Source organism: Bidens hawaiensis, unplaced genomic scaffold, assembly GCF_021521415.1.
Source record: "Bidens hawaiensis isolate Kalapana, Puna unplaced genomic scaffold, B.hawaiensis_p1.1 tig00038531_1, whole genome shotgun sequence".
NCBI classification, from domain to species: domain Eukaryota; kingdom Viridiplantae; phylum Streptophyta; class Magnoliopsida; order Asterales; family Asteraceae; genus Bidens; species Bidens hawaiensis.
The window spans coordinates 37,295-57,729 of record NW_027496763.1 but is presented as its reverse complement, the minus strand read 5'-3'; the positions used below and the strand labels follow the sequence as shown (position 1 = coordinate 57,729).

Genomic DNA, 20,435 nt, shown 5'->3' with positions numbered 1-20,435 from the left:
ATTGCATGAAATCTTTTATTTACATGCATCGGGATTTTAGTTAAGAGTTGATATTTTCCACATATAATTACTCGGACGCTATTGCAGTTATTATTTTGTAACCGTGGAACACAAGACAAACATAATATCTTGAAAGGTTTAATTTTAGTTAGATATTTTGAATCTACAATCAATATAACTTTACTAGCTTATATCCCGTTTACACACGGTTAAAAAAAATTATTCTAACACATTAATATTGATAAATATAAACTATAAAAATTTAAAAATCAAAATAACATATAACCAAGTAACTTAAATATGTAAACACAATTAAAGATAAATAATAAGTGCATAAAGTTATGTTTTAAAATGTTACAAAATATTCAACTGAGAGTCAACTTCTAGTGTGAACAATGCATATTTTTGTCGGTCATACTCACAAATGAAACAACGCTAAATTGGCATTAGAAGTGATCATAATGTTTACCCATAAAAGTTTACAAACTTGACAATTCACATTATTAAGGGGGGAGGGGTGGTGGATGTGATGAAATTTCTCATCACACACCCCACCCAATCAAATGGTGCCACATCACCAACCCCAAATCCATCACATGTGATGGATTTTTACTAGGGGTGGTGGTGTGGTGTGATGGTGGTGTGGCTCCTTCCCCCAACGGTCAATATTTTTGGAAAACAACCATCACTTGCGTGATGGCCATCACTCAACCCACCCATCACTTGCATGATAAACCACCAGCGGCGGCGTGGGGTGAAGTCATCACGCGTGATGGGCCTTCCTCACGCGATGCCCCGGGTGGCCTAAAAAAGGATTTAAAAAAGAGCGTCTTTCGAGAACCCGTGATTCAATACAACTTTAGCAATTGACTTATTCCTAATACCAGGATTCAACATCACCTACATTTAATCAGGATAAATATAAATAACAATAACATAATCTTGATGTAACAAATAAACACTCAAATTCATTAAAAAAAGAAAGAGAAAATTAGTAATGGAATTGAGCTTACCCTATGTCTTTAAAAAAGCTTTCTCTCATAGCTTATTACCTATGTTTTTATACCGGACTTCAAACCTGACTTCAAAACCTGCAGATAGTCATTTTTGTGCGTCAGCTTAGTTACTGAATGGTTTATAGTTAAAAAGTATTGTTAGATAAAAAAAACTTAAATTGCAAAATAAAAAAAAATCATATCTCACGACAATTTATTTGCTCTATTTCTCACACAAAGAGGAGAAAGAATCTTGATAGATGAAGTACACCTTAATTCTTAGATTCTTAGAATTAGAATTTTAAATATAATATATGATAAAAGTCAAATTAACATGTAATCAAGTAAACATAAAAGATGAACAAATATTTAATCATGAGGCCACCTCATCTTTCAACTCTTGATAATACGACATCTAATTGATCATTTGTAAAAACTGGTTTTATAAATAATGAAAAGATGGATTTCATATTTGAATGTGAAAATATTTTACATTGAAAATATATATAACTTGGAGAGAGACCCATTTTTATGATTGTTTTATTTGTCCAACGTATAAGAAATTGATAACTAATGTTGATCGATACATTTAGAATGTGAAAATGACTTCATGTGTTTTGGCTTCATAAGCTTTTGAAACTCTAAAACTGTTTATTTCTATAGAATTACTAGCATTATCAACATTCAAACAAATTCAATCAATAAGGTTCCTCAAAACATTATCCATCTACATATGCCAATTAAATAAAATTGCCAAAATAGCAATTCTAACAAAGTACAAAATGTATTAACATAAGTAAAGTGGTTTTTGTGTTATTGTAACTAAAACATCAGTTGAAAGTAGTCAATATTTTAAAATATAACTTATAATATGATGAAAATAAAAAAAAGCAAAATTAACTGTAAATGATAAGTACATAAAGAGGTTTTAAATTTACAATTTACAAGGTTAAAAGAATATGTATGTAAACACCATTTGAGGTTCTATCATACTTCTCCCATCTTTATACTTGTATTTCATTAAAAAAAAAAAAAAAAAAAAAACCAACCCTTACTACTGTTGTTGATAACTTGTATTTTTATCAAACCGATTAATGATTCATTTGATCATAGGCGGGTTTTGTGTAACAATTATTACAATGAATTACAATGATCAATATTTCGTGTTATGATCATTGTATGTAGTGCCACTTTTGATTAACTAACTAGCCTTCATAACACATAGTCTCACATTTATTACAATAATAAATTTTGGATAACTATCATAAACATATAAAGTCATATATTTCAATCACACCAAACATAATGCCTCATAAGACCGTAAAAACATAAAACATGTATCCATGACACCAACCTCAACCTTCTGAATAAGTAACGTCATTGCATTTTTACTTTCCATCACTTCCTCTCATTTTTTACTTTTCACCAAATCTCTATTTCCTAATAAAAGAAAGTATGGTTATCTTATAATAAGTAAAATATGAACATGTTGCTATAAAAAATTTCTTTGATTATCCATTAAAATATTTAAAACCAATGTGACTCCTTTTTTAAGAAGTTTCTTTTAGTGCGACTTTCATATCCTTACCATTTCACTATTTTATCCATTACTCTACCCCAATTGACCCGGTGACTCATTTATTAATAACATGGTATGAATAAGAAAGCATCGTAACTCGTAAGTACTTTATCAAAAGAGGAGCGAACTGAACACTATCAGTGTTGGTTTTGCAAGGATTCCTTTTATTCGATACAAAGATCATATGCGCTGCGGTGGAAGTTTTGTGTATGTGTTCGGGTATTGATGCAACAACAGGTGTAACTTTGTCTAGCAAAACCCTTTAGATATCACCTGCTTCAATCAAATGATAAATAAAAAACACATGACAGTACAGAGTAAACCGATATGATCACCACAAATATTAGACTAATCAGAAGACTTAGCCCCACGCAAAGATTGCTTCCTTTATACAAAGTTGAGAAGATATTCCATGCCTTCTATGTACTACATGAAAACAAAAATAATAGAGCAATAAGAGAGCTAAAAATTCGTCCATACAACTTTTAATAAAAATTAAATGCTATACATGTACAACATGAGTCTTTATTAATAACATTATTGTGTATAAATCATGTACAAATGCCAGGTTTTTCATGTAAGGATGTAATGATGATACACAACAAATAATTGCTCACTGAAATATGATAAAACCATAAATGGAAGTTTGCACAAACTTAACTCCTATCAAGATTGATATGAATAAATGAGTCAAAGCAATTTATATATTGTGACTATTTTATTATTATGAAAACCAGTAACACACTGAAGAGGTAGGTCCCCGCAAAGCCCAGTTGGACCCGCAAGACACACCTTGAAGAGGTACGTCTGCGCAAAGACCAACTGGTTCCGCAGGACCCACCATGCTCAGAGAGATGAAGACCTTAGACGCAGTAAGACAGTTGTTCCCGCAGGAAAGCCTCCCTTGGTACAGTACCCTGCCTGTTCCCGCAGCTATGGGTACAAGCCAAGAAGGAAGGCTACCCGCACTAACAGTAAGGCTACACGCATAAGGCACTAACTCATACTTCAGCAATGTCACCTGAAAAAGGAATGAGCAGGGCAGGAATATTCCCGCCCAAAAGAGCCAGTCCGTACGCTTCTAGAAGATCTTTTGTACTATACCTGCCAAGGTATGGACAAATAGACAAGATCTGACAAAAGCAGCCCATGAACCAATCACAGGGTGACAGCTCACCGACAATAGTACGAGGAGGAGCACGCTTCAGTACAAAATGTCACTATCAGCCGCTGCCTACCCACCAACTCCCATCGTGGCACGAACGTAGCCCGTAGTTGGTGGAAAAGGAATATTATACAGCTGGCCGTACCTGCTTGGAAACCTACATTCGGCTATAAATACTCCAACACCTTGGAACGGTATCATTATCTTATCTTCTCTCTAGCTATTTCTCTCAATATACACTTATATTCAGAGCAATCTAGTCTGATTCTCACGCCGGATGGTGGTCACAAGGAGGAACCCCTCCCCCCTTCTCAGTGACGAGCTCACGGTGTCTGTTTTGCAGGTCGAGAAGAATAACCATCTTTGCCGGACCTAACCCTCGTGGGAAACATCTACTTAACCCTAAGATTATCCGTAATTTGCCGGGGTCACTTAGTGTTTCTTCATTGGCGCCATCCGTGCATTAAGCTAGAACTAATTCTTTTTCTCAGTTTTTTTAAACTTCTGGGAAGATGGTTAAGGTTACTCCGATGCCAAGGCCACCGAGTGACCAAGAAACTCCGGTAACCACAACCCCAGCTACTGGGGGGAACACCGGTGAATACACGATTTTTACGAATACTACCCCGGTTACCCAAGCCGGGGCAAGTGCAGTAAACAATCCTCCCCTGGGATTCATTGATACCCAGGTAGAGAAGCAGCAGACGAGGCTTCCCCGCCAAACACTTGACCAAGTTAAAGCTTGGGCGGAAGCACGTCAGAAAGAATTCCAAGCTGAGTTGGATGAACGTTTACGTTCACTCCAACATGCCAATGACGAATTCGGAAGCACTCGACAACAGCTCAACATGAGCAATGATTGCGAGTATTCGGATGATGATTGGGAAGAATCTGACAGTGACGCAAACCCTCGTCATAAGGCGAAAGGGAAGCGTAAAGAAGCAGACTTCCGCTCGAAAAGAAGTTTTGGAGAAACTTTCAAGCCAAAGAGCACGGGGGGAAACCCACGTGACTTCTCCAAAACTTTCAGACCGACTGTTGCAAATGCGGAAACGTCCAAGTTTGCAAGAGACATTGCGGAAGCAATCGCTCCAAAGAGTGCCAAACAGATGTCCAACATAGGCACTTACGATGGCGTATCTGACCCGGACGATCACCTGAACCGATTTATAGCGGGGGCAACCGTCAGCAATTGGACGGAACCCACATGGTGCTACATGTTCCAGATGACGCTCGTCGGGGCAGCCAGAGCGTGGTTTGATCGTCTACCGGTCCACCACATCTATGATTGGGCAGACTTCCAGCACAAGTTCAGCCAGCACTTCAGTCAACAAAGAAAATATACTGAAGAGCAGTGGACGATCCTCAACTGCGTCAGAGAGGAAGACGAATCTTTGCTAGACTTCATCACTCGCTTCAACTCAAAGAAGCTGAGTCTGGGCACTATAAGCGAAGATCTTGTTCGCGCCGCTTTCATCCAGGGCGCTGAGTACCCAGAGCTTATCCGCACGTTGACGGGTAAAGATGGCATGCCATCCACGTGGGATGCCATCATGACGGCAGCTAAACGCTTTGCCGAGACGGAGAAGCAACTGGGTAGAAATCTTCCACAGAGCACAAATCTCTACATGCAGAGGACCAGAGAAAATAACGTCCGCACCGCCCGACAAAACAAAAAGAGGAAGCTTGGTGTTTGGCAGTCAAGGGTAAACTTTGACACCTCATCCAGCTCTCGCCCTCTATTAGGCGGAAGGGATAACACGCACTCATCGAACCGAAATCCCAGATGGACACCACTCACCAAAAGCGTCACCCAGATATTTGCCACCGAGAAACTCCCATGGCCAAAGGCTCCAATAATCCGACAGCGCCATAACGCTGATCAGAGCAAATCCTGTGACTTCCACGGGACAAAAGGCCACACCACAGAGGAATGTACATCTTTGAAGGATATTGTCGAAACATTCGTCAAAGATGGAAAACTTACACACCTCGTGGCGTCAATCAAAAACGGAGGGAGGAATGACAATCGGTACAAGGGCAACGGACGAAAGCCCGTCGACATCAGCATTCACATGGTTCATGGCAACGTCAGAGGAAGAAAACGACGAACAACAGAGCCAAGTGCGTGGAAGGAAGCTGAAGTGCGCTTCCCGCGTGTGTCAGGGGGGCCCAACAAAGAAGGCCCCATAGTCATCAAAAGCCAGCTGGGGCACTACATCACCTCCCGCACTCTTGCTGATAACGGCGCTTCGTCAACGGTCATGTATAGGCAGTTCTTCGACAAGCTAGACGACGAAGACAAAGAACGCCTAGAAACGGTTTACGCCTCGATGGAAGGGTTTGACGGCAGCACAAACACCCCCTTGGGTATCCTATCTTTCCCCGTCACTCTCACGGACGGGAAGTACTCCCGCACAGAAGACGTGGACTTCGTCGTAATGAGGAAGCCACACCACACATACGACATTCTCTTCGGGAGAGATGGGATGACAAGATTTAATGCCGTGGTGTCTTCGGTCCATGGCATTATGGGATGGCCAACAGCTGAGGGTGTCGCGATGATCACGGGTATTCTCCAGGTATGCATCGCATCTGTCTCATCTAAACCCAAACCAAATATGGCTAAACCGACCATTACCGAGCCAGAAGAATGGGCCTTCAATGGAAAATACCCTGACCAGGCCGTTACCATTGGCCCAACAATCACTAATCCCACACGCACCTTACTCAAACGCTTATTGCAAAAAAATGCTGACATCTTCGCGTGGACACCAGCTGACATGACTGGTGTACCCCGAAGTAAGGCGGAGCATAAGCTCAAGTGTGACCCGGCTTTTACGCCGGTCATACAAAAGCGTCGCGTGATGGGTGCAGAACAGGCTAACGCGTGTAGAACCCAAGTCAAGGAACTCCTTGACGCAGGCATCGTACGCGTTAGTAAATATCAAACATGGGTTGCAAATCCCGTCATGGTACCGAAATCCAACAAACAATGGCGCATGTGCATAGATTTTAAAGACCTAAACAAAGCATGCCCCAAGGATTGTTACCCGTTACCCGAAATTGACCTTAAGGTAGATTTGTTAGCACCGTTTCGCCTTAAATGCTTCCTTGATGCGTATAAAGGGTACCATCAAATCCACATGGCCGTTGACGATCAGGACAAAACCGCATTTCGGACGCCCGATGGCACATTTTGTTATCAAATGATGCCATTCGGACTTAAGAATGCCGGGTCCACATACCAACGCCTGATGGACAAAGAGTTTCAGGCCCAAATTGGGAGGAACTTGGAAGTTTACATGGATGACTTGGTCATCAAAAGCCTTGAGCCAGAAGCGATGTTGAAAGACATCGAAGAAACTTTCAACACGCTTAGAAAGATAAACATGAAGCTCAACCCGAGCAAGTGTTCTTTTGGGATGGAAGAAGGGAAGTTCTTAAGAGTCATCGTTACCAAAGATGGCTTCAGAGCGAATCCTGAAAAGGTCGAAGCCATTATGAAAATGGAATCACCTACTACCATCAAACAAGCTCAGACACTGAATGGACGACTAGTCGCACTTAACCGCTTTTTGGCAAACCATGCGGATAGGTCGTTCCCATTTGTGTCAACATTGAGAAATTGCTTAAAGAAAACGCACTTCCGCTGGACACCAGAAGCGGAAGCAGCTTTTCAAGAGATTCGGTCACGCTTGATCGAACTCCCAACACTCACAACACCAGAAGTGGGGGAGGAATTAATTCTCTACCTCTCCGCCACAGACAGAGCAACCGGGGCAGTCCTACTAGTAGAACGAAAAGGCATCCAGATGCCTATCTACTATGTTAGCCGCGTCTTGACAGACGTAGAAACCCGGTACTCTACCCTGGAAAAATTAGTCTTAACGCTTATACAGGCTTCACGCAGGCTAAGACGATATTTCCAAGGCCACCCAATCACCATTCTCACCAACTTCAAACTTGCAAACGTTCTAGGGGAACCCGAGTTGTCAGGGCGCCTAGCCAAATGGGCAATTGAATTGGGGGAATACGCGATAAAGTACAAGCCAAGATCAGCCATAAAAGGCCAGGTCTTGGCCGACTTTATTGCAGAAGTCCCCGCTTCGAGGGAAAAAGAGTGCCAGGAAGAGGCTCAACCCTCTCCAGCACAGGACATTGATGATGTCTGGCGACTCTATACTGATGGAGCAGCCAACAACGAGGGTTCAGGCGCAAGGTAAAAACTAACTAACCCAGCAGGCCAAGAGTACACTTACGCTATTCGGCTGGATTTCCCAAGTACGAATAACGAAGCGGAGTACGAAGCATTCTTGGCCGGGTTAAGAATTGCGCGTAAAATGGGGGTGAAAAACTTGAAAGCCCACGTGGATTCCATGTTAGTAGCCAACCAGATAAACGGGACGTACACGGCCGTGAACGACACAATGGCCCTGTACCTCGCACAAGCAAAAAGCCTTATGCGCGATTTCAACGATTGCAAAGTTATGCACATCAAGCGAAGCGAAAACAAATCTGCGGACGCGTTAAGAAAGCTTGCATCGTTAGCATTCACCCACCTGGGAAAGGACATCCGCGTTAAACTCCTTGGAGCACCATCAATCCCGCACAAGGAAATTTGTGTCATCCAAACTGGCACGGAAACGTGGATGACACAAATCATAAATTACCTTGCGGCGGGTATACTACCAGAGTCAAAGACACAGGCAAGAAAGATACGTTGTAAATCACTGAACTATCAACTTGTTGATGACATACTTTACAGGCGTAATTTTCTGGGCCCACTCCTCAGATGCGTTGACGACCAAGATGCCGATTACCTCCTAAGGGAAGTACACGAAGGCATCTGTGGAGTACACGCAGGTCCACACTCAGTTGTAGCTAAGCTAAACAACGCGGGATACTTTTGGTCGGGGATGCATACGGATGCGCTGGCCTACATCAGAAAATGTAGGTCCTGCCAGCTCTACGTACCCAACACGCATCGCCCGAAGAACGAACTTGTTCCAGTCACTTCTTCATGGCTATTCCAGAAGTGGGCCATCGATGTGACAGGCCCATTTCCCACAGCAGCAGGGAACGTTCAGTTCCTAGTGGTAGCCATCGACTACTTCACCAAGTGGATAGAAGCAAAACCCTTAGCCCAAACAACCGCAAAACATATCAAAAAATTTATTTGGGAATTTATTATTTGTCGTTTTGGACTTCCACATAATTTGGTGAGCGATAACGGCACCAACTTTGCTGACCAGAAGCTACAAAAGTGGCTGAAAGAACTTCAAATCACTCACACCTTTACCTCAGTGGCACACCCGCAGGGTAATGGTGAGGTGGAAAGAGCAAACAAGAGCATCGTCGACGGCATAAAGAAAAGACTCTTGGAGCATAGATCCGGCTGGGTGGACGAAGTTCCACACGTCCTTTGGGCGAACAGAACGCTAAAAAAGGCAAGCACGGGGGAAACCCCGTTCAGCCTCACCTATGGCACTGAAGCCATGGTTCCAGTCGAGATCGGTCTACCTTCACCAAGAGTCATAACTCAACCAGAAGACAATGATGCGGAAAGACGGTTAGACATTATGCTAACCGAAGAACGCAGAGACTTAGCCGCAGCGCGTGAAGAGAAATACAAGCGACAAATGCGAAAGTACTACAACACGCTGGTAAAACTCTGCAACTTCAATGTCGGAGACTACATACTGCGTAACAACGAGGCTTCGAACCAAGAGCGCTCAGGAAAGCTGGCCCCCGTCTGGGAGGGGCCATACATTATTAAAGAAGTTTTGGTAAAGGGCACATACCGGCTCGAAAGGCTTAATGGCACCCCCATCCCAAGAACATGGAATGGAGCTCAATTACGCAGATGTTACATGTAGATCAATTCCAAACTTGTAAAGAAAAGGCCTAGAGCCACTTATAACGGAAATGATTCTCCTTATCACATTGTGTTGTTAGCCTTACCTTTATACTTATGAACTGACCACACTGATATGCCGGCATTCACCGCATAAATAAGTGAGGGAAGAAGTAAGTCGTTGTGTGTAGAAAGCGGCACAACCCGCATAAACACAAACAGTAAATATTTCTAAGGGGAAGATGAAGAAAACCTCCACGCAGGTCAGATATAGGTAAAGTTTGATCCTACTAAGTGAAAGTGACGGTCCTACCCGCACAATCATGATAGAGGAAACAGAACATTAACCTATCATCTGACACGCGTCGAAAGGTTAACTTATTCAAAACACTTAGAAAATTGCTAAGTTAAACTAAAATATGCATGAGCAAATCATATAATGTTTACAAGGCAAGGCGTTAACAAAACATTTATATTCACAACAAAAATTCAAACATTACAAAATGGCTAGGTATTTACCCGCCTACAAAAATACAAATCTACCATAACGGTTGGAAGGGATCTCAAGGTTCAAGCTTCGGGAGCACTCCCTCCAAACCCACTTGAACCCGCACCATCAGTTGGCTGCGGCGGTTCAAGGAAAGCTTTGAGAACAGCTAGCCCGTCATCAGCAGCAGCAATTTCATTCACCTTCTCCACAACCGGATGCGGGAAGGCAGCATACTGGTTCACAGCTTGGTCGTAGGCAGCTTCAGTGTCAACATCGTGTAAATGAAAGTTGGTGTCACACCCGGCCCTGAGCGGCGGAAACAGCCGGGCGCGCGCGAGTGGGGATTGATAATTAAGCACGGGCCATTGCAAACATTCAAAGTAAGATTCTCATTGCGCATGAAATGTTTAATACAAACACATTACATTGTTTAAAAATTACATAAAAACATCCAAGTATAAAAACTGTTGAAGATTTCCACGCCATATCCCCTTGCGCGGCGGGAACAACCATGCGCATCGAAGGGATAGAACTAAAATCTTCCAAAAAGCTAGTTTTAGATGTTCAACGTGAGGTGCTCTAAGTGTGACTCCATGCGCTACCTAGTTATCTCCTGAAAGACACGTAAAACATTTGAATCAGTATAAACTGAGTGAGTTCACAAGTTTTAGTAACTTTATAAATCGCATTGCACCATAGTCTTGATAAAAATCATATTGAAACACATTACTGATTTCATGTCTAAACATATACTTGATAATCCGTATGAAAACATAGATCTGGCGCATATTTCTGATAAAAATCGTTCGGCGGGCTACGCGCGAACATTACTGGGAACCGTGCTCGTCTGTGTATGTGGCGCTGCCACTACGAGCAAAATAAGTAATACCGTCCCGCGGGTTTCGCGCGAACGTTTCTGGAAAATGTGCTCGTCCATGCAAAGTGGCGCTGCCACTACGAGCTAAATAAGTAATACCGTCCCGCGGGTTTCGCGCGAACGTTTCTGAAAAACCGTGCTCGTCTATGCAAAGAGGCGCTGCCCCTACGAGCTAATCAATAATTCCGTCCCGCGGGTTACGCGCGGACGTTGTGCCGGAAAACAAGGCGCTCGTCCATGCAAAGAGGCGCGACCCCTACGAGCGGGCTCAATCCCGTAGTACTGCCCCATGACCATACTAGGCACTCGTCCATGCAAAGAGGTGCGACCCCTACGAGTGGGTGGTTCAAACCAGCAGTCCCTACCCTTCGAGTTCCAATGGTAAAGTGATCACTTACTCGAATTCTAGCGCACATACATCGGAAACCATAGATAACCGTTCGCATTGCTCATCACGAAACATAATTTAAACACATAATCGCTTGCATAGCTTGTAAGTATACCATGATAAAACATTATTTAAGTACGTGTCCCTCGCCCCGAAAACAGTTTAAAAGTAGTGAAAACAGTGAAAATAGGGGCTGTGAGACTCACCTGTGGTTCTTGTTAAGGGATTAATCGAGATTCGGGTTTTCTTGGTGTTGGCCTCGGAATTGAAGGTCTAGAATACGATTAAATAACAAGAAGTATATATATTAAGATCAAGAAATAGGAGAATATAAGGGTTGAAAAGTAGATCTCAAGGTTATATTCTCGGCTTACCTAGTAACAGGATCGGAAATGAAAACAACGGATGCTTGGGAGAGGATTAGTGCAAGTTTGCAGTTCTTTGAAGTGTGTTTTGGGTGATAATTTAGGTTACATATTTATAGGCAAACTCAAGGGAACACAATCCCTTGCTTTAGGGGATTGTAATCTTTTCATATCTAGGTGTAATGATGATAAAGTATGGAAATTATTATTATTTATTTAAAAGTGGAGTAGTGGATAAAAGATTTTGATTTGATTTGGACAGGACATGCAGGTCTGTGGTTGGTGGGAGTAGGGTGGCTGACAGTTGACTTTTCATGTTACAGTGTGCTTTTTCAGATACTTTTGTCAGTGTACAGTAAAAGTGGAAAATCTCTGAAACACGCTACTGTTTCTTTTTGGGCGGGAATAATCTCCTTACATCTGGAGAGTAAACCAAGTGTTATGCGCGTATTACTTTGTGCGCATAGCTTTCTGCGTGAAGGACATTTCTTTGCTGCGGGTAGGTGCGTAACCTTCTCGCAGTTAGGGACATTGAGTTTCATTTGTAGATTCTCCAGGTGGTCTTGGTATTTCAACATAGTGATCAGTCATGTTGAAGTCAATTCCATCTTGGAGCTTCAGACAAACTAGCTCTCAATGTTCCCGCCATGCGGGGAGGTTAGTTCCCTTCCGCACGCGCATAAACGATTTAGGATGCACCCGCCTTAGCATCATGCGAGACGGTCAACCCAATAGACAACATTAAGTTATGGATACATAAAACCAATACACTCGCGCATGGCGCATATAACATATGCCCACGCTGGTTCTTAACATGGCGCTTTCGCGCAGGGCGCACACAACAAATGCACGCGCTGATTAACATAGCGCGCTCGCGCAGGGCGCACATAACAAATGCACGCGCTGATTAACATAGCGCGCTCGCGCAGGGCGCACATAACAAATGCACGCGCTGATTCTAATATGGCGCGCTCGCGCAAGGCGCATATAACATAATTACCTAATATTTAGGTTGATTACTTGGTTTAAGGGATTGGGAATTTACCGGGTGTCACAGTTGGAAGGCGGGATGCCCTTCTCTGCAAATCCTAGACCAAGCAGGAAACCAGCTTTCTCCCCATCCTCATGAGAAGCGTTGAGGGCTGCACTCATGGCATCGTCATAAGATGTGTTCGCGAAAATCCGATGCACAACCTACAAATATATATATATATATAAAACTTTTCTAAGTATAAAGAAGCGTAAAGCAAAGAAATTATGGAACTATGCGTACCTGCGGCAACGCTTCTCATAGAAGCCATCCCTTATTGGCCAGAACTTCTTGAAAGGTAGGTTGAGCTTGATCGCGGGCGCGTTCGGCTTCATTCTTGTTGAGGTTGGCAAGCAACACATCCTTGGCAGAAGCCTCTTCAACGCCCTTAAGCTTGCGCTCAGTGCGATCAAGCATACCCTTCTAATCCAAGAGCTCTTGCAGCTTCTTGGCATCTTCTAAAGCCAAAGCATCATGAGCCTGCTGAAGCTTCTCTAGTTTAGCTTTAAGCTCTTCGTTCTCAGTGCGCAGAGGCTCAGCAACGGCTTCAGCTTTGGTGGCCCTTTCGGTCGCATTACGCGCAGTTTCCTTGGCCAACCTAAGCTGTTCGTTAACAGCTTGGGTAGCCTTGGAACGGGCCTCATGCCTGGCCTGGATCTCGACCTCAAGGTCCTTGAAGGCCTTCACCTTCTCCGCAGCGGTGGCAGCAAGCTTCTTATTCTCCTCTCGCAGTGATCGCACCTGAGCCACTTCCAGGCTACGCGCAGTCTTTAACTTGTCGTTTTCACGACAAAGTAACTCGACACGCGACTGCTTGGAAACCTACTTTCGGCTATAAATACTCCAACACCTTGGAACGGTATCATTATCTTATCTTCTCTCTAGCTATTTCTCTCAATATACACTTATATTTAGAGCAATCTAGTCTGATTCTCATGCCGGAGGGTGGTCACAAGGAGGAACCCCCCCCTTCTCAGTGACGAGCTCACGGTATCTGTTTTGCAGGTCGAGAAGAATAACCATCTTTGCCGGACCTAACCCTCGTGGGAAACATCTACTTAACCCTAAGATTATCCGTAATCTGCCGGGATCACTTAGTGTTTCTTCACACACCAAACCCAAAACCGGGTGGCAAACTCAATATTTAAGCGAACAATACGGCTCATATTTAAACTTAATAAATAAGTTTAAAATAATCCTAACCACTAACCATATTAATTCAAACTAATAATCATCCATAACTCAAACATCAAAAACTCCATAGTTATACATTTAGTTTATTGTTTATGTTACAAAATTGGTCAAATAGGACCAAATCATATTAGCTCCACCAGATTAAAAAGAAAAATATATAAATTGGTTATATATGTGTTTTTAAAAAATATAACCAGTTTTAAAACCAAAAAAAACTAATATAACTTTCATCTTCCACTTCTATCATAATGCTGTTTCAATTCACCAACATCTGAAAACAACACTTGCAAATGGGCTACATGAGTATAGAGATTTAATAAGTTTATTTTAAACTCAAATAATGTAGAACCTTCAACACCTTACAAATATTGCACCGCCAAATCCAACTCACATATTCCCTGTTGGGGTTAATATTTAGATGTTAGTTAACAAAAGAAGTATAATTTTCTAATAATCCACAAACTTCCATTTTAATATAATTTTTTAACAAATCCCCAAACTACCCTTTAAATAATGTTTTTTTAAGTAATCACCATACTACCTTTTTAAGTAATAATCAAACTACCCTTCAAATATATTTCATACTTTGTAAAATACCCCGTTAGATTTTAAAAAATCTATGTGGAGTATTAGTGATACCTAATCTGAGTTCCATGACCATCACTCTGTTAATTTAATTTGATAATAAAAGAACCCTGCACTATTTATACACATTTTAGTGTTATAATCCCGGAAGTAAAAGTGGAGAGATATACAACCAATTGTGTGTATTGATTTAAAAAAAGCATCATCCTAATAATGGTGTCACATTAATTTGACAAACATTACATGATTTGATTATTAGTTCCGTTAAGATGATTAATATACTAAAAAATCAATATATATACCAATCAACCAAAAAAAGCAAAACTAACAAAAAGGAAGAAAAAAAGTGTATTATATACGCAGTAAAGTTTGATCTGACAAAAGATGTCCTTTCCGCCTTGCTTCATTAGTTGAGAGCTGCAACAGACCATACACGCCACTATCGATCAATTAGTTAATACTCAAATGAAAAGCAGAAGAACACATTAATTGGTATAAACACAGGAAACAAAACCCTATTCCATAACTCATACTCAAATTCAAATCTGTGTAAACAAAACCCTAAATTCCCTGCAAACCTTTTTCATCTTCTGACATATATGAAGGTTTCCAATAGTTGAGAAACATCCTGTAAGAATAATGGTTAATAATTACAAAGCATAGATCCTAAGATTAGATGATGACTGATTTCGCAAACAGACGTCTAATTTCGTCTAGATCTTATAGAAGATTATGTCATTCAAATTTAGGGTTTGTTTCAGATTCAATGGTTATAATATTAGAAATCAAATAACATACCTTGTGGAATTGTTTGAATATGACAATCAAATCAAAATGATTTTCGTGAAGGTTTTATGGAGAAATGTTATTAGGTTTGAGTTTGAGTTTGAATTTGAATTTGAGATAATGAGAGAGAAAGCTTACAGAGGAAGATTGAGTGGTTAATAGAATAATAAAGATCTTAGTGTGTAAATGAACGGATGATTTAAAATTTGAATTTGTCTAAAAAACTGTGAAGGGGAGTTTGGTAAGGAGGAGGCTTCTAGAGAAGGATTAGTAAAAAAAATGAGGCGTGGACCAATTTTTATAAAAATTGAACACAATGAAACATGGTAATAACACGTGTCAGAACCCGTTTTCATTTATTATATACCGAGATATAGAGATAGAGATTTGACTGATCACAAAGATATATATGGTTTTGTCTTTTATTTAATTCTTGACAGCCGCCCATGGCCTCTAGTTCACACCACAAATGACTTTCTCCTTCCAAACAATTTCACATAACTCCTAACTTCTTATTAATTAATTAATATAAAATATAAACCATAAACATTATTATTATTTTTAATATTTTATTATACACAACCCAACTTAACTTCTCAACGTCCGCCACAAGCCAACTCCTGCCCACCTGTTTCCCTCAATTGTTCAACACAACCCAAGAAAATATAAAAAAAATTAAAAAAACAAAATGAATCTTTAACCAAAACCCACATCAAATCTTGCTAAATCTTGAATCTTTAGCAAAACCCACATCAAATCTTGATAAATCTTGAATCTTTTGTGGGTCAAAAGCTTCAAAAAAAAAGATGGAGCATGGTAGTAACAGCGGCGGCGGCGGAAGTAGCGGCGGAGAACGCCGTCTGCCGCTGTCGGATGTGGTGTCTGATTGCTCAAGAAGGTGGTTTCAAGATACCCTTAAAGAAGCTAAAGCAGGGGATCTGTCTATGCAGGTTTTGGTTGCTCAGATGTACTTTAATGGTTATGGGATTCCTAAAGATCGTCAAAAGGTTTGACTTTTGACTTTTTTTTTAAAGATTGATTTTGACCTTAATTTTGACTTTTTAACATGCATGTATATATTGTATAAACCCCTTTTGATGGTTTGACTTTTTGAGTTGATTTTGACTTTTAAATTTGAAGTTGTGTGGAAGTGATTTTGACTTTTGAACTTGCATTTGCAAGTTTTTAAGTTTAGTCATGTGACTCATATTATCTGTTCATTCTATTGAAACTGCAATGTTCCTATTAGGCGTGTAAACGAATCGAACCAAATGAATAGTTTCGATGAACTGTTCGTGGACCGTTAGGTGGGAAGTTTGTTTATGTATGTTTATTTAATAAACGAACGGACATGAACAAAAAATTTGTGTTCGTTTAATTGAATGAACATGAGCACATGTTTCGTTCGTTCATTTATGTTTGTTTATGTCCATTTATTTATGTTCATTTACATATTAATAGAAAATAATTAACTATTATCTTGAAGATTCATCTACTTAATGCTTTTATGTTTGTTCATTTATGTTCGTTCATATATGTTCATTTAATGTTTGTTTAGCTTTGTTTAGTTATGTTCATTTATGTTCGTGAACTGTTCGTTTAGAATTTAAACAAACGAACACGAACATGTTCATTATCTAAAAAAACGAACACGAACACAAAATATGTGTTTGATTAAGTGTTTGTGTTCGTTTAAAGTTAAATGAACGAACACGGACATGCCCTTGTTTGTGGTCGTTCGGTTACAGGCCTAGTTTTTATTTTTGGTTAACCCTTTGTATGATAAGTAAATCAAACTTATGCCTTTTAACCTTCACACACTTGTGTTGGTCACATTTTATGCATTTGTTATGTGATTGTTCTTGTTTTCTTGAGTGATACCAAACTTTGAGGAATATTTGTTAGTTAAGACTTAAGAATCTGTTGAGTAACCGAGTATTCTGTGAAACAGAATAGTATTGGATCATTTGGGGGTTGTTTGGATATGAGTTTTGTGACTGGTTATCTGATTATTACAACCTTGTTTTGTGCTAATTCACAACTTTGTTTGGCAGGCAAAAATTTGGATGACAAGAGCTGCAAGAGTCCGATCTTCGGTTTGGAAAGTTAGCCATAAACGACCAGGTTATCTCTCCCCCCCCCCTCTCTCTCTATATATATATAGAGACAAACACACATACGCACATACATGTACACACACGGAGTTTGTATGTGTGTGTGAGGGATGTTTGGATGTGCATTTTGAAAGTAATTATGTAATATTTTGTTTGATGTGTCCGGTATTGTTTTTGTCATTAACTAATCTACTTGTTAATCAGGTTATAATGCAAGTGATTCCGATTCAGAAGAGTTATCGGATGACTCTTGATAGGATGAGAAGGTAATGCATTATTTCTCCCTATTATGTGTTTATAGATTTGTTTACTCATGATTATATGAGGACCTGTCTACGGTCTACCCCCTTATTACATAATTTGATTTATGTCAAAGTAATAAGCTTTTATTTGCTTACGTGTGAACAAGATTGTAACGGTAACAATCTTGAAGATGAATGGTAGAAAAGATTGCATTTTTATATCAATTTTTTATATTTCAAGAGATGCGTTAATGTAAAAAGATAAATTTTTTAGCATTTTTATGTTTCAATGAGGCAAGTTATGTAATCTCATAAAAAATTTGGAAGGATAACATTTAGGGAGCATTTAGATGCATCTTTTGAAATGATTTTTGTGACTTATAAAATAATAAATGGTCACATTTTGACTTCTGAAGGACTTGTTGATTAATTTTTCTTCAAAGGTAGGCCTGGCTAACAGGTCGGAGCGGGTTGGGGTCAAAATGGGTTGAATTAGAGAAGGGTTATTTTGGTTTGGGTTCGGGTCAGAACGGGTTGGGTTAATATCTTTTTTTATAATTAAATTATTGTACATTTCAACTTTGCTCATGTTGGTTCAGTTTTTTTGCAGGGATCTTGGATGTGTCATCTTATCACTCATTTGTACGAAATTGCACCTTGGTTTTTGATGCATTTTTTTGTGTTCTCAAGGTTGTTCTTTTATAACCTGTATGTACCATTGATAGGTTTTCTGGTTTCGGTTTATGCCGATGAACAGTTTTGTGATTTTTCATGAACCGATTGAAGTCCTGTTTTTCATTTTTCTCTGTTTTTTTTTTCTTTTTAATTTTAACTGGAAGGATACTGCCTTCAGAATTCCATTTTTTTTTGTTGATAATCTGCATATATGTTTTTTTCTTTATAAATGTTCAAAATGTGGTATTTAAGATGTAAAATGAACTACACTTGTATATATAATTTAGTGTTTGTTTAAAAAGATGCATTTTTGTTAGTTTTATTAATAATATACCAACTGTACCTTGCCAATTCGGACTCCATGGACTGCGGTCTCCTTCGTTTAGCATTTTATAAGCTCCCAATGTCGTGTCCCCAAGTAGTCACGCTTTGCAATAACCATAGAAAATACAACTTCTACTAACGTAGAATAAAAAACTTGCAATGCCTTTTATAGGCTACATTTGAAAGTAATAAACCAACTAGTAAAACTAAAAGGAACGTGAACTAAACCACTAACTTAAGAAAACTTCTTGCTAACTTAAAAAAACAAACTAGTAAAGTTATTGTAAGAAATCTAACTAAAACAAGAAGTTGCATGGTGAACGTGGTTGACTAATGCGCACGAAGACTTGAACATGGGCTCAAGTCATTGTGTTACGATGGTATAATGCAACCTTTTGTTGCAATGTCATTGTGTTTATCTTGAATGATAAATAATAAAGTTAAGATATACATAAAATATTGTAATTGTAAAAGATATTTTGAAATATAGTATGGTCGGTGTCAAACAATTAGAGTAAATAAATTCCTTAAATTATTTTAGGAGAATGTATTTGTATCATAAATAACTTTGATTTGTTTCCAGTATAAAAGTTTTTCAAGCATACTTGCCATTAAATATTTAAACATATCACTTAAAAATCGAAGTGGGAATTTCCCGGAAGTATATCTTATTTTACAATTTTGTAAATCTTTATAACTTACCTTATAAACGATTATAATAAAATGGCAGGTAAATTTGGATAACCATGGTGACTCATATGTATATTTTTTAGTATAAATAATCGTCTTCACAGAAAACAAAATACCAGAAACAATTCAACTTTTTTTGATTGAAAATCAATTGAATCCGACATGCAGAACGAGGAGAACAATTCGATGTTTGTTAATGCAGTGGCGACTGGGTTGGAGGAGATGGTCGACATGATTCTAGGTAATACGGCTGATGAGGTGAAAGCGTACCAAGAAGCTCTGGTGCGCAAGTTACGTGAAATTGAGTTATCTGATTATCCTGGTTGTGAAAGTTACCCGATTAAGGCGAAAAAAGAGAGGGCGAGGAAGAAGAAAGCGAATTCATGGACTGTAGATGAACACAAGTAACATTACTCTTTTTAATATTGTATTGTTTGTAATTTTGATCTTCTTTGCATGGTTTGTTTATCTGTCACTTTATTGTAATTGTCTTTTAATGTCGTGACTTGACTTAAATGTTACAGGAGGTTCTTGAACGGGCTCAAGACTTATGGAAAAGGGGACTGGAGGAGCATTTCAAGAATGGCGGTGGTTACAAGGACGGCTACGCAGGTGGCGAGCCATGCTCAAAAGTTTTTCCTTAGGCACAAGGAAGGAAATGATAACAACAAAACAAAGAAAAAGAGGTCTAGCATTCATGACATCACCACCGCGGATGCATAGTTGAATTCATCAGCAAATATGAAGGAACATTATTAACTCAAGCAACAAAAGTAACTATGGAATTTGGATTTGAACTGGTTTATTTTGGTTTGTGTTTGTTTACTCTATTTAAGAACCTTTAATGCATGATTTTCTGTTTAGCATGTCTCTCCATACATACACCTTTTTACGGCTTAATTGTTTTACTGGAGGGGTGTTCATGGTCCAATCTTGACGGTTTTTATATCAAACTGTGAACCAAACCTTTAGTTACGGTTTTTTATTTTTTAAACCAAAACCAAATCGTTGCATAATGAAACCAAGCCAAATAAAAAGAAATAATAACTTCTTGCTAGTTTTGCCCTTTTAATGAAATT

At 39.5% G+C, this 20,435-nt stretch overlaps 2 protein-coding genes across 2 annotated transcripts; both read left to right on the top strand.

The window, feature by feature from the left end:
- Positions 1 to 15,871: 15,871 nt before the first annotated feature.
- On the top strand, positions 15,872 to 18,674 carry LOC143590410 (uncharacterized). Its single transcript, XM_077070901.1, has 4 exons — positions 15,872 to 16,318; positions 17,366 to 17,435; positions 17,630 to 17,691; positions 18,278 to 18,674. The coding sequence occupies exons 1-3, from the start codon at positions 16,118 to 16,120 to the stop codon at positions 17,677 to 17,679; spliced, it is 321 nt and encodes a 106-aa protein (XP_076927016.1). The 5' UTR covers positions 15,872 to 16,117; the 3' UTR covers positions 17,680 to 17,691; positions 18,278 to 18,674.
- Positions 18,675 to 19,518: 844 nt separating this feature from the next.
- Positions 19,519 to 20,079, top strand: LOC143590408 (transcription factor MYBS1-like). The gene is made up of 2 exons (XM_077070898.1): positions 19,519 to 19,760; positions 19,881 to 20,079. The coding sequence occupies exons 1-2, from the start codon at positions 19,519 to 19,521 to the stop codon at positions 20,077 to 20,079; spliced, it is 441 nt and encodes a 146-aa protein (XP_076927013.1).
- The last annotated feature ends 356 nt before the right edge of the window (positions 20,080 to 20,435 follow it).